This window comes from Ictalurus furcatus, chromosome 24 (assembly GCF_023375685.1).
Source record: "Ictalurus furcatus strain D&B chromosome 24, Billie_1.0, whole genome shotgun sequence".
NCBI lineage: Eukaryota > Metazoa > Chordata > Actinopteri > Siluriformes > Ictaluridae > Ictalurus > Ictalurus furcatus.
The window spans coordinates 5,461,392-5,476,823 of NC_071278.1; the positions used below are offsets into that span (position 1 = coordinate 5,461,392).

The window sequence follows — 15,432 nt, forward strand, 5'->3', positions numbered from 1 at the left end:
TGCAGATCTTTTACATGCACAAACAGATACATTACAATCCCCCAAACAAAAGGAAAACATTAAAAAGTCATGATATGGCTCCTTTAAGTCTGATGTGGACTTGTGAGGACGTTTGCAGTTGTCACATCTTGTTCGTTTCATTTCCAGTCACTGAACAAGAATAAAATAATATTTGAAATCAACATTTGGTTTAAAACCACCAAAGTCTTCTTTTTATTCCAAGATCTTGAGCCAGATTGTCATTCCTCATACGCTTCACACATGTACACACCAATCAACGGATGAATAAGATCAGTTTAATTAAACTACACAGAATATTAATAATAATAATAATAATAATAAATGTAAAATGTACAATTTTGAACAAATAGTCCCAGTGTTCAGATGAATAGACTGCACAATTTTTAAAATGTAAGAAAGAACACTCAAATGAACTTGCAGGTTTGGCGGCTCACTTTAAAGGCAAACGTGGCAGAATGCACTCGACGTGTTTAACAGCACAGGGGACTAAATTAAGATCAGCAAAATGGGAACAAAAAAAAACACTCATCCCAGTTGTTATATGTAAATATGTACATTTACAAACAGAAAAGCTCACTATCAGGGTTTTTTTTTTTACACAGACGCTAGGAATCCTGGCTGGTAAAAACGAAATGTTGGAGGTCATGGCTTTTATATATTATGCACAACGATATACATATGAAAGAGAGAGCACAACAGCACAAATCAGTGGCAGACTGTCATGTGTGTGTGTATCAGTGTCATTTCTCAGAGAGAGAGAGAGCGAGAGAGAGAGAGCGAGCGAGAGAGAGAGAGAGAGAGAGAGATCACAGTAAAATGGCATAGCCAGCATCCCAGCAAAAATTGTCAGGTTGGCAGAACATTTTCTGTAGGTTCCGATTTTAGAAAAAAAAGTCCAAGATCCACCAGAGTCAAACATTTTTGATGGTTTGATCTCATTTTTTTTTTCCACATGCGTCAGCAAATAGAAGAAATCTTTCATCGTTCACATGGATATTAAGGAGGATGGGGAAGAAATTAAGAAATTAAGGCTGCCAGCTCACATCCAAAAGTCTATAACAACATCCTGGCACACTCTTCCTATGCACAAACTTCATACAGTTCACCTAAACATCAATCTCCATCCTCTGTCTCTGGTATGCTGTGGGGGAATTTATTTCTTTTCAATGCCATGGTTTGGCTCCACTTAGAGAAAAGCGTCACTACAAATCAATAAAGTTTTTCTTTCTAGCTTTTTTTTTATTTTATTTTTTTTATCCTGATGGGTGTGGAATCTTCCAGGATGACTCTGCTCCTTTCCACAAGGCATGAGGGCTCACTGAATAGTCTGATGAGGGTGTATATGATGTAAATCATATGTTATGGCCTTCACACTCACCTTCAGGATATTTTGGAGAGACGTGTTAGAGAGCTCTTCACCATCATCATCATCACAACACTAACTGAGGGAAAATCTGTTAGAAGAAACACTTTTCCTTTCATTTCTTGCCCATTTGTGTATCAGTGTGTTTCTGACAGATAATGAAAAGTCCTTGCGATCGTAGCTGTATGAGTGATATTACATTCCTAATATTATTCCCAAATAACATGCTTATTACAGTTAAATAGATGATATGCATGACATATACAGTATGGACATACAGTTCCCTCCACTAATATTGGCACCCTTGGTAAATATGCACAAAGAAGGCTGTAAATAATGGTCTTTATTGTTTAACCTTTTGATTTTTTGTTCAAAACATTCTCAAAAATACTCTGCGCTCATGGATATCAAACAAAACACAGGTGTATCCAAAAAAAAAAAAATTGTTGTTAAATATAGGTGTGCAACAATTATTGGCACCCTTTTAGTCAGTACTTTGTGCTACCTCCCTTTGCCAAGATAACAGATCTGAGTCGTCTCCTATAATGCCTGATGAAGTTGGAGAATACATGGCGAGGGATCTGAGAGCGTTCCTCCATACATAGTTTCTCCAGATCCTTCAAATTTCGAAGTCCATGCTGGTGGACTCTCCTCTTCAGTTCACCCCACAGGTTTTCTATCGGGTTCAGGTCAGGGGACTGGGATGGCCAGGGCAGGACCTTGATGTTGTGGTCAGTAAACCATTTTTGTGTTGATTTTGATGTATGTTTTGGATCATTGTCCTGCTGGAAGATCCAACCACGGCCCATTTTAAGCTTTCTGGCAGAGGCGGTCAGGTTTTCATTTAATATCTGTTGATATTTGATAGAGTCCATGATGCCATGTATCCTAACAAAATGTCCAGGTCCTCTGGCAGAAAAACAGCCCCGAAATATTAAAGAGGCTCCACCATATTTAACCGTGGCCATGAGGTAGTTTTCCATAAGGCTACCTCTCTGTGTGCGCCAAAACCACCTCTGGTGTTTATTACCAAAAAGCTCTATTCTGGTTTCATCTGACCATAGAACCCGATCCCATTTGAAGTTCCAGTAGTGTCTGGAAAACTGAAGATGCCTGAGTTTGTTTTTGGATGAGAGTAGAGGCTTTTTTCTTGAAACCCTTCCAAACAACTTGTGGTGATGTAGATGACTTCGGATTGTAGTTTTGGAGACTTTCTGACCCAAAGATGCAACTAACTTCTGCAATTCTCCCGCTGTGATCCTTGGGGATTTTTTGGCCACTCGAACCGTCCTCTTCACAGTGCACTGAGACGATATAGACACACGTCCAATTCCAGGTTGATTCATAACATTTCCAGTTGACCGGAACTTCTTAATTATCACCCTGATGGTGGAAATGGGTATTTTCAATGCTTGTGCTATTTTCTTATAGCCACGCCCCATTTTATGAAGCTGAACAACCTTTTGCCTCACACCACAGCTATATTCCTTGGTCTTACCCATTGTTATGAATGACTAAGGGAATTTAGCCTATGTGGTACCTCATTTTTATACCCCTGTGAAACAAGAGAAGTCATGGTTGAACAATTTCCTGTTCCTAGTCACCAAGGTGTACTAATATAATGTAAAATATCAATGGGAATATACTTCAAATATATTTTTCTCATAGGGGTGCAAATAACTGTTGCACACCTATATTTAACAAAAACATTTTTTGGATAAACCTTTGTTTTGTTTGCATTGTTTGATATGCATGAGAGCAGAGTATTTTTGTGAATTTCTTTTTAACAAAAGATCAAAAGGTTAAACAATAAAGACAATTTTTCACAACCTTTTTTGCTCATATTTACCAAGGGTGCCAATATTAATGGAGGGCACTGTATTTGTTTTAGTTTTTTTCCAGAAGTGATGTATTCCTAACTGCAAATCTCAGGTTTGTTTTTCTGGAACAGCAAGCTAGTTTTCATCTTAATACATTTCAGGGCTGAAATGTTTACGTCTATAATCAACATAGCATAACATTTAGAAACTTCTAGATTGTGCGACCGTCTTTTCTAATCTCGGTAATTAAATTAAGAACACTAATGTTGCCACTGTGCTTGGCTGAATGACCTTGAAGTACATTTTAACGCAAAATATCTTCCCATCATGTTATGGAAATGTTATTTTCACAACGCGAGAGCCTATCCTTCTTCAAATCTGTCACATTCGCGATCATACCTTTAAAATTACACTTAGAACCATTTGTATAGCCTGGGATAATGCTGTCAGTGGTAATGATCTTAATCTGATGAGAAATGTGAGGAAAAGAGTCAAGGGAGAGCTCTGTATTGAGACCAAAAGGTGCTTTTTTTTACCCTCCTGCAATCAAACTGCACTCTTCTCTTTTTCTTCATTCTTCCTTTCTCTGAAACTTTTTATTGCATTCCTTCTCTCTTTCTATCCTTCTCTCTGACTCCCTGTCATTCTTTTTTCTTTTCGTCATCTCTTTCTCAGACGTCCGTCTCGGTCATACTCTCTACATTCTGTTCAGACTTGACCTCCTTCATCGGCTCCTCTCCTCTTTCTTTTCTCTCATCCCTTCTTCCTGCTACACTTCTGTCCCTTCCTTCTTCCTCCATTCTGCTCTCGGTATCCAGCGGCTCTTCTTTCACCCTGATCACGCTGGCCGGGGCGCTGGGGGTCTCGCTCTGGCCACTGCTCTCTAACTGAATGCTGCTGCTGCTGCTGTGGCTCCGGATGACTCCAGCAGGGGGCAGCGTGAGCTCCGGGCTTCTTGCCTCCTCGTCCTCCTCCAGGTGAGCGGTGGGGTTCCTCAGCTGCTCGATGGACTGCGACAGCATCTACACACAGTACAGATTAAGATTAAGTATAGGTTTCTTATTTTACCACACAGTGTTAGTGTTCATTATCTGATCCTGTATGAATAAAACTGGGATCCAGCTAGAAAAGTAAAGACCTCTCTTAATGTCTATAAATACACAAATTCATCGTTTATCCACCATTTCAACCATTACTTTATCATTTTCCATCTTGTCACTTTGTATTAAAGATGTAAACTCATGACGTAAAGTTTTATGGTGATTTAGAAACCAAATATTAATATTAATGAGTCTATAATTTTACACAACCAGAGAAATAAAAACTAACATTAGCAGTAGTGCTACAATATGTAAGGAATAAAACACTTGGGGTGTGCTGTTATAGGAAAATAATCAATGTTGCGGCCCAACACAATTTTCCTACAGTAGCATGTTCCAAAGTTTTATTTTATTTTATTATTTATTTTTATTTTATTGTTTAGTTATTGAATAATAAAGACAATTTTTCACAGCCTTCTTTGCTCATATTTACCAAGGGTGCCAATATTAGGGGTGGGCACTGTCTGTCAAAAAAGCCAACAATTTTCATGGGGTGAACTTATTTTTTCACGACTATATGTCCAGGAAAGCAGCATCTGAAAAATCCACAGAAAATGTGTGACTCTGATAGTATCTATTGCAATTTGTCTATTTACGTGTAATATTTCTTAATTTTGGGCTAAAAACATCAGTTTGAAAATGTTTAAATCAAGTATCTCTGAAATGTCTTGCATTCATACCCATTTTTGTTCTGGACAAGGGTCTTTTAGACAAAAAATATATATAAACGTTTATATTTTGAAAGATTTACAGTAAATGACTAAAAGAACTCTTGGTATTGTACACATTTGTACGTGGTGTTTTTTTTTAACCTTTGCATATGTAAATATCACACAAATTCAAATAGAATAATAAAAATTCATAATGTATGAATAGGTTCATTAACTTTAACATAAACTTCAACACAAAGCTTCACCACAGTTCAACATAAATGTAATTCACTTGAACATTTTACAAACCACATTTCATTTCAGACAAATATATATATATAACTTTCAGTGGGTTTTTTGGTGGTTTTCATCATTTAGGACGGTCGTATGTCTAAAAGACTGAACGCTTTTAACATGATCCTGAGGCAATTGAGACGGGAGAATTCAGCTGCTTGTGCTTTTTTACAAGAAAAGATAAATTAAACATGTATAGTATAAGAGTGTTGCCAGCTTTTCTCTCAGGCCTTCAGGAAATGAAACTGAGGTACCAGGCTCAGGAGAGGGGGAGGGAGTGAGAAAGAGAGTGAGGGAGGAAAATGAGAATAGAACCGATGAGCTGTGGTATAGATGGCAAGAAAAAGACCGAGAAATGTATGAGAGAATCAACACATGACAAGAGGAGATGTCTAAAGTTGAGAAAGAAGCAGAGAGACAAGAGAAGAAATGAGAGCGAGGAGACAACAAGAGAGGAGGAGAATGGAAAAGCAAGAAAGTGAAAAGGGGGGGGGGGTTAAAGACAAAAAGAAAGAGAAGAAAGAGAGGAGGAGGGGAAGAAAGGTGAGGCCCTGTTAGTGTGGCCCCAGTGTAAACATCCTGCCAGGATTTATCCACTTCCTGTCTCGTTTGGCCAGCAGCAAGGGGCCTTTAATTCGCCGTCCCTTTAAGAGCCCTGAGCTCTTATAAAAAGGAGCCATCAACCTGAGGGCTCGTTAACTCACCTTCTGCGCGCGCGCACACACACACACACACACACACACACACACACACACACAAAGCACTGCATTAACGCTTTGACCATTATATTAAATGCACGCTTTACTGTTTACATGCAACTATATGTCAACATGTAGCTTTTTAAACCAGCTACATCCAAACAAAGCAGATTTGTCTTTTTTCACTTGCTGCGAGTGACATGCCACTAGAAGCATGTGTGGAAAAACTCTCCTCTGACTCACACAAAAACAAAATGCTTGCAAAAATGGTCCACTTTACCTTTCATGACAAACCACCGATATAAAAAGATCCGTGTAAGCTGAAAAGCAGATTGCCTATTGCTCCTATTGCCATCCTTCCAAAAAGACCCGTAAAATCCCATACAAATTATGGTGTTGAGCTAAGCTAACTAGCAATTCAGAATAGGTTATCTACAACAGTAGCTTATTTAATAACGATATTAGCTAACTAGCTAGCTATTGATGTATTGCCACCACTAGCCAGCTAAATTAGATTTACTTAGTACCTTATTTTAGAGCGCTATTAGCTAGATTTATTTATTTATTTTTTGCTATGATACATCACAGACAAACCCTCATTGGAATGCTGGCTAGCTTATTAAATAGTAAGCGAAATCATCCAAGTTTAGCAAACAGGTTCTTTTTTTGATTACGGAAAAACTTTTTTGCTTCAATTTATTTGAAACTTTCACATAACTAAGAGATTTCGATGAATCATGTGAATTCCACCAATGGACCGTATCTATGATATGAGCTATGGAGCAGGAAGTAAAACTGGACCGGTTTTTCCAGCAGTGAACTAATCTCAGAAGGGCCGAGGAAGTATGCTAAATAAAATCGCTGCATGATCTGTACAATTATCAGTACAACACGCCCGTGCATTTGACCAATCTTACCATGTTAATAATGTTTATTAAAACATTGGACATTTTATCCATCTGTCCATTTTCTGTACTGCTTATCCTACACAGGGTCGCAGGGGAGCCTGGACGGGGTGTCAACCCATCACACAATCACACAGACAATTTAGAGACGCCAATCTGCCTACAACGCGTGTCTTTAGACTGGGGAAGGAAACCGGAGTACCCAGAGGAAACCCCTGAAGCACGGGGAGAACATGCAACTCCACGCACACGGGGCGGAGATGGGTATCGAACCCCCAACCCTGAAGTAGCAAGGCAAACGTGCTAACCACTAACCAGTCGCTCCCTCACCAGCCTCTCTTTATTTTCTCTCTCTTTAGGTTAATAAGACAAAAGAAAAGCATCGTGTCATGTTACCTGCAAACATGCTAGTAATATGCTGTAAATTGCCTTCTAAAACTAGATCTATTGGGGAAAATGCATGATTCTGATTGGTTAATCCTGTTTCTCACTATAGTGGCTGGTAGTCAATAAAATGTTAGTAAACATTTAAAAGTAAGGGAGGAATCATCATTATAGTGCAATTATTGCTCAATTGTACATTATCAGCTGCATATGTGTGTTATGTTTAGTACCCACGAATGAGGATTTGGAACTGTCATAAAATAATTCACGGAGGGTCCAAACCCAAAATACCCCCATCCCACACCCCCACCCCCACCCCCACCAGCTATGCCTCTGCTGGTTTCCCTGAAGAAAAAAGTTCTGTGTTTTAAGAAATTCCTGCACTGGCAAAGCACCTACAGGCGAGCAGTCGGGTCTGGCCTACCGCTTGAACATAAAATCTGCCTTTAAACCCTACAATCATGATGTATAATCTTTTCCTCACAATTCAGATCACGTATATATGTGTCTACCAGGCTCTCGCTTTGTTTTCCTTTCGAAATTCACTGTGGTAACCCACAGGCATGCAGCATTATAAAATGTCCCAGGCTGACTCATGGTGTCACTTCAGACTGTCACACTCCAGTCATGATGAGCTACAGTACCGCAGCGTTAGTGCTTTTCCAGACCTCACACACTCAAACGGCTCAATCCGAAGCCCTCTATGAAAAGACTGTGGCCTGAGTGAAATACCAGCGTTAGTGCTGACTGAGGTACCTGGTTGATGTGGACCTGCTGGTGGTATTGCTTCTGTTTCTCCACAAAGTTTTGGTGCTGCTGCTGGAGGACGAGTTGAGCCAGCGTGCTCTGGGGAAGCGGCGCCGACTGGGTCCGGTTCAGAGGCCGGTGCCGAGGCAGCCTGGGACGAGAGCCTCCTCCTGAACGCTCCTTCATCACCAGAGGAGACTGAGGGAGAACCGAGACACTGCCTGGGAGCAGACAAAGAGAGACGGAGGAAGAGGGAATGAGAATGAGTCTATTCTTCTCCAAAGCAGTAGTTTACTGTGGTTGCACTATGGTACCTTATGTGTAACCATGCTTATCAAACTTTAAATCATGAACCTACATTGCAAAAAAAAAGAAAGTAATACTAAGAAAGTACAAAAAGCCTTGTTTCTGGGAAATGAGTCTTATTTTTTTGTGGAAAAAGAAAAATAATCTTGTAAAGCACGATTCGTATTAGAAAAGTAATCTCATTTTAAGAAAACATATCTAACTTTGTCTTAATAAGATCTTCCAGCTAATATTGAGCAAGATTTAACCAGTAACATGCTACAACAATGGTTTGCATACTATCTCAGCAGAGGAACAAGATGGTTTTCCTTATTTTAAGAGTAAGACCACTTGCACAATTTCAATTTTTCAGTGAAGCAGCTATGTGTCACGGTTATGCTGAAATCCACACTGAACTACATTACCCATCAGCCCCAGCACATCACATGATCATGTCACATGTCCCACTGATCATTCACACCTGTGGTACCCCCAGTAAGTGCTCATGGGAAGTTCGGATCATTTTACTGTCTCGGATATTTGAATCTTGTTCAGCAAAATGAACGAATCTGTTTTCGAGTCATTTCGTTCATTCCAGCAGAATGAACGAACTATAGGCGAATGCAACCAAGGCCAAATTATGAGGAACAGAAATGATTAATTAGTTGCTTATCTGGTCTCCAGGCTACGCAGTCTGTTAGTTCATCTCACCTCCTGATCCAAGTCGTCACGTTTGTCACGTGTGTTCCCCGGAAACAGAAATGATTAGTTCACGTCTCGAGTCTTTGGGTTGGAGTCATTTGTCCATCGCGTGACCGCCCCATAGGCTGAATGCAGTGGGGCTGTGATGTAATGAACGAACAACTCGAACCCGAAGACTCGAGACGTGAACTAATCATTTCTGTTTCCTGTACAGAACCTATGGGGATGTTACAGCGCATGCGCGGTCAACACAAAACGAACGAATCACTCTCTGAGACAACTCGTTATTCCCGAGTCATATTAAAGATTCGTTCAAAATGAATGAATCATTCATGAACGAAACATCACTTCTAGTAAACACCCATACTGTATATACAGCTAGTTCTAGTTTTCCAGCACCTAACTGTCAAGCTTTCATTTTCGTTGTTGTGTTCATGTGTGCGACAGCCGCTCTCATAATTCGCATGTTTTTGCCTTGTGTCCACTGTTACGTTAATGGTTCCTGTTTTCAAAGTTTTGGTTGTTTCTTTTGCACTTTATTCAACAAAAATCTGCAATTGCATCCGCCGTCTTGCCCAATCCCTGACAATATGTTGCAGAGTTTTTTCCCTGTTTTAATGAAAATGCTTAAAAATAACTGGTGCCTTAATAAGTCACTTATTTATTATGCTGTTGGAAGAAATTGTGTCTTATTGTAAGCGTTTTTTTTGTTGTTGTTTTTTTTGCTAATTATTAACCTTAAATTAAGGGATCAGTTCCTAAAGTCAGCTCAATCAAGAGACCAAAATGCTTATTTTAAGTAAGTCTATCTAAATAACTGAGTTTCCACTGCTTGTAATAAGCACAACTTGCTTAAATGTTGTGGCATTTTTGTCTAGTTTTAAGGCCCATTACGGTCTTTCAGTGGTTACACTTTTATGTTCGTTGTAAGAATTCTAGCCAAGGAAAACTGGCTTACCCCATTGGCAGATTTCTTTACTTGATACAAGACAATTTGATTATATTTAAGAAATTGGCTTCTTTCTAGTAGGGCTGCTTTTGCAGTGTACCATGATTTTCACTATGATACGACAATACTAAATGTTTTAACCGTAATACCACAACGATTTTACTATTGTGCTTTAGGGTAACTATGTTTCTACCACAGTGCTGTTATATTCTCAAATCTGATTGGTCAGAAGGTGCAAGGCAAGACAAATCCCATTTTTATATAAATGTGCTTTATATTAATACATTATCATTTCTATAGTAACGACTCATTCGGAGGGACTTGATTGTACGCTGCTCACTTATGAAAGATGTAAAACTGTTCCTTTAAGGTTTCACAGGGAAAGTCTTCAAGAGAGAGGAGGTTGAGCATTGCAGTTTCTTAGGGATTAGTGCTAGCGTTAGCTTACTGAGTGTTAGGTTTACACTTTGTGATGAAGACTCACCAGATGAGAGTATCTTCTGCTGCCTGGTCTGCTCTTTCAGTAACAGGTGTTGCAGCAGAGCCTGATGGCTGGTGTTCACCTTCGGCTCCCGTGAGGTGGCTGACACTGAGCTCGCCTCACCTGCCTGCTCCTTTAAAGAGAGAGGGGGTCAGACAGGGGAAATTGGACACATGCTTAACCTCTGGAAAGATCATGAAGGTGGTATAAATTCTGGTGCAGTATTAATGGGAATTTCATATATGTATAGGTCTAAGACGAAGCGGGGTTTCAAAAGGGCAAAAATCAGAGCCCAAAGATGCTCGATCGGATTGAGATCTGGGGAATTTGGAGGCCAAGTCGACACCTTGAACTCTTTGTCATGTTCCTCAAACCGTTCCTGAACAATATTTGCAGTGTGTCAGGGAGCATTATCCTGCTGAAAGAGGCCACTGCCGTTAGGGAATACCGCTGCCATGAAGGGGTGTAGTTGGTCTGCAACAATGTTTAGGTAGGTGGTACGTGTCAAAGTCACATCCACATGAATACCAGGACCCAAAGTTTCCCCGCAGAACATGGTCAAGAGCGTCACACTTCGTCCGCCGACTCGCCTTCTTCCCATAGTGCATCCTGGTGGCATCTCTTCCCCAGGTAAGCGACACACACGCACCCGGCCGTCCACATGATGTAAAAGAAAACGTGATTCATCAGACCAGGCCACATTCTTCCATTGCTCCATGGTCCAGTTCTGATGCTCACGTGCCCATTGTAGGTGCTTTCCATGGTGTACAGGAGTCAGCATGGGCACTCTGACCGGTCTGCAGCTACACAGCGCCATACGCAGCAAGCTGTGATTCACTGTGTGTTCTGACATCTTTCTGTCAGAGCCAGAATTAATTTTTTCAGCAGTTTGTGCTCTTCTGTGGGATCGGACCAGACGGGCTAGCCTTCACTCCCCATGTACATTGAGCCACAGTGAGCCTTGGGCGCTCATGACCCTGTCACCGATTCACCGGTCAACCATCCTTGGCACATCCTTTTGGTAGGTACTAACCATTGCACACCGGGAACACTCCACAAGACCTGCTGTTTTGGAGATGCACTAACCCCATCGTCTAGCCATCACAATTTATCAAAGGCGCTCAAATCCTTACGCTTGCCCATTTTTCCTGCTTTCAACACATCAACGTCGAGAACTGACTGTTCACTTGCTGCCTAATACATCCCTCCCCTTGACATGTACCACAGTAACGAGATAAACAATGTTATTCATGTCACCTGCCAGTGGTTTTAATGTTATGGCTGATTGGTGTGTATATCATTACTGTCAGTTTGTCATGAGATGTGCTCTGAGTGGAGTATGCAACTTATCAGCTCATGTTCAGTCATTGCACAATAAAAATATTCTGCTGCTAAAGTGCATTACGTTTCATAGCAAAAAAAAAATGGAGCTAAAACAAGTTCAAAGCATTCATGCATGCACACGAGTTGCATAACAAGTAGCTAACCTGAAATCTAAAACCTGGCAGTGCATATTTATGAGGGGCAGTTACAGGGCCCAGTTTCCGTACAGTTTTATCAGGCTGTGATGAATGAGGCGATAAAGAGCGCACCCTGAAACCCAAAACTCACTCTCCTTATTTACGCACAAAGCTCGAAAGCCTCCAGGTCAGAGGGCAAACCCCCCCTTAGCTGTGCTAGCATGAAGGCTAAAGCAAAGGCGGGGAAAAAAGATGAATACTAACATGTCTCTTTTTCTCTGTTATTCTCTCTTTCATTCTGTATCTCTATTTGTGTATCTCACTGGGTCATTCCTAATCTCTCTCTCTCTCTCTCTCTCTCTCTCTCTCTTTCTTTCTAAAATAAAACTTACTGTATCTTTATCCCAACAGTCCTGTTCACCTTGCATGTTCCAAAAACAGGCACATGACTGCATGTTTCTCTCTGGAGGAGAATAATTCTGGTCATATTCATATCTGTCCCAGAAGGAGAATTCCTCATAGGGCATTTCTTGCTTTCTCCAGAAATAGAAGGGGCCCGATGGCTCACTTACTCCTAAAAATACTGCTTCAGATACCTTGTACTTTTTCTAAGAGGACCTATTCATATCTGTTCCTGTGCAGAATGAGTCCAGGGTCCTGTTTCTGGACACGTTCTGAATTGTACTGCATTAAGACAGTTATGGACATAGAGGGAAAAAGATACAGAATGGCGTCTGTTTCATTCTAGAGAAAACTGACCCTGATCGTCATACATCGTCAGCCTGGTTAATGATCTAGTTTATTATACAGTCCATACATTTTGTGGAAAATTACTTGAATTGGTGAAATTGCAGTTGCAAGAAACTGTTTTGCGTGATGGCATCATCACGTCGCGTCTTGGCCCGAATCTGCTGTCATTTCGAAAAACTACCAGCTCCTGCGATTTTGTGTTCATTTCTGCAATCGCAAAATCGTGAAATACTGTAAAGACTGAATGTATATTTTTATTTATATAAAGCCTTTAACAGTTGGCATTGACACAAAGCAGCTACAGAGAAATTCAGACGTAGATCTAGATCCCTAATTAGCAAGCCAGAGGCGACAGTGGCAAAAGAAAAACATCCTGCTTCCTCTCAAGAAACCTTGATTCAAAACGATCCTCTTTTGGGTGACACTAATTAGTGGGATTATAAACCATCATTTTCAACTTTTCATCAAATCAGCTTCTCAAACACATAGTTGTATAGGAGTTCTAGGATGAGCAAGGAACCGTCTTTATGATTACAGCAGCAGGTCTTAAGTACAAATGTACAGAAATATTCAAGGTCGGTACTCGAGGTTAAAAAAGCTAGTGTACCCGTCCCACTAAATCTGCAGCCAACAGGCAACAATCCCCCAGTACACACAAGTTAACGAATGCACTTCTCGTGCTTTCGTCATTTGCTAAGTAAGCTATAAAACATGCAGCACATTCGAGCCCTCATAATAACCTTCCTGGGTCCAAGCACTTTTACCGACCCCTAACTGTACAGATGTGTTAACCAAATATTTTAACTCCACAGGCCAAATTACATTCTCTATCCTTTTCAAATCGACACAACAAAACTATTGTGCATAACCATATGGTCAGCACCATAAGCACCTTTAAGCTTGTTTTCAGAGTTGCCATCAATATTTATACAGAGTAAGTTCCTTGTATTCAGAGTCAGGTTACACACATACGTAAGTTGATTTTATGGGCACTCGATTTAGATTACTAAAATTACGTGTGTAGTTCACGCCTCCGACGTTGTAAGATTTTCTTGAGTAGAATTTGAGATGGGGTTAGCTGTCTAGACCACGGCCTTTAAACACATGCCTTTAAATGGGCTTGTTTTTGGCAAACACCACCCCACAACCCCCAGGCAACTATTCAATAGATCCTAAGTCCATAGTTACATCCTGTGCATTTTGGCAACGTGAGGTTTTTAGCACAATTTTGGTATTAACTACATGTGCATAACTTAACTCTTATAGTATTAACTTCTCACTACATGTGCAAAAAACAGATGCAGAGCATAAAGGGCTGTGTCCCAATATCGCTACTACCCTACTATACAGTAGGTGAAAAGCAGTACGCCAAAGGAGTAGTACGGTATGTCCGAATTCTCAGTATTTATAAAAGAGTAGGCGAGACACCTGGATGACTTTACACTGTTTAGGTGGAGGCTTTAAATAAGCCCTCATGAGTTTTCTGCCTCTCCCTGCACTGTATATTTGTATTTTTGCTATTTTAACTGTGCAAAACAATAAAAAGAGAAAGAAATGACCTACTGCTTCAGCTGAGATTTTGCCGTATGGAAGCAATGGACACTGCGCTATCCCATAAGGCAACAGAAGCGGAAGAGCCGTCAGAATAAAAAATGGCAGAAGGCAGCACGTCGGCTCTTTTTTGTGAGACACATGACAAGATGTGAGTCACATAACAATGCCGTGTCGTTTTTGTGAGTCACATGACAAGTTGTGAGTCACATAACAATGCCGTGTCGTTTTTGTGAGTCACATGGCAAGTTGTGAGTCACATAACAATGCCGTGTCATTTTTGTGAGTCACATGACAAGTTGTGAGTCACATAACAATGCCATGTCATTTTTGTGAGTCACATGACAAGGCGGCTCTTTTTTGTGAGCCACATGACAAGTTGTGAGTCACATGACAATGCCACCTCTTTTTTGTGAGTCACATGACAATGCCGCGTCGTTTTTATGAGTCACATGACAAGTCGGCTCTTTTTTGTGAGTCACATGACAAGTTGTGAGTCACATGACAATGCTGCTTCTTTTTTGTGAGTCACGACAAGGCGGCTCTTTTTTGTGAGTCACATAAGTTGTGAGTCAAATGACAATGCTGCGTCGTTTTTGTGAGTCACATGACAAGTCGGCTCTTTTTTGTGAGTCACAGGACAACGCCGCATCGTTTTTGTGAGTCACATGACAATCGGCTCTTTTTTGTGAGTCACATGACAATGCTGCCTCTTTTTTGTGAGTCACGACAAGTCGGCCCTTTTTTGTGAGTCACATAAGTTGTGAGTCAAATGACAATGCCGCCTCTTTTCTGTGAGTCACGACAATTCGACTCTTTTTTGTGAGTCACATGACAAGTTGGGAGTCACATGACAATGCCACCTCTTTTTTGTGAGTCACATGACAAGTTGTGAGTCACAACAAGTCTGCTCTTTTTTTGTGAGTCACATAAGTTGTGAGTCAAATGACAATGCCGCGTCGTTTTTGTGAGTCACATAACAAATCGGCTCTTTTTTGTGAGTCACAGGACAACGCCGCATCGTTTTTGTGAGTCACATGACAATCGGCTCTTTTTTGTGAGTCAAATGACAATGCCGCCTCTTTTCTGTGAGTCACGACAATTCGGCTCTTTTTTGTGAGTCACATGACAAGTTGGGAGTCACATGACAATGCCACCTCTTTTTTGTGAGTCACATGACAAGTTGTGAGTCACAACAAGTCTGCTCTTTTTTTGTGAGTCACATGAGAGGTCGGCTCTTTTTTTGTGAGTCACATGACAAGTTGGCTCTTT

General features: G+C 40.7%; 1 protein-coding gene across 3 annotated transcripts in view; it reads right to left on the reverse strand.

Moving 5' to 3' along the window:
• Positions 1 to 3,759: 3,759 nt before the first annotated feature.
• Positions 3,760 to 15,432, reverse strand: part of LOC128600310 (histone deacetylase 9-B) — a 52,859-nt gene continuing 41,186 nt past the window's right edge. For all 3 annotated transcript variants that reach the window (XM_053612676.1, XM_053612675.1, XM_053612674.1), the window contains 3 exons: positions 10,403 to 10,532; positions 7,992 to 8,203; positions 3,760 to 4,226 (listed from right to left, as the gene is read on the reverse strand). In XM_053612676.1, coding sequence (XP_053468651.1) covers positions 3,876 to 4,226; positions 7,992 to 8,203; positions 10,403 to 10,532 — 693 coding nt within the window. In that variant the 3' untranslated portion in view covers positions 3,760 to 3,875. The remainder of the gene's footprint in view (positions 4,227 to 7,991; positions 8,204 to 10,402; positions 10,533 to 15,432) is intronic.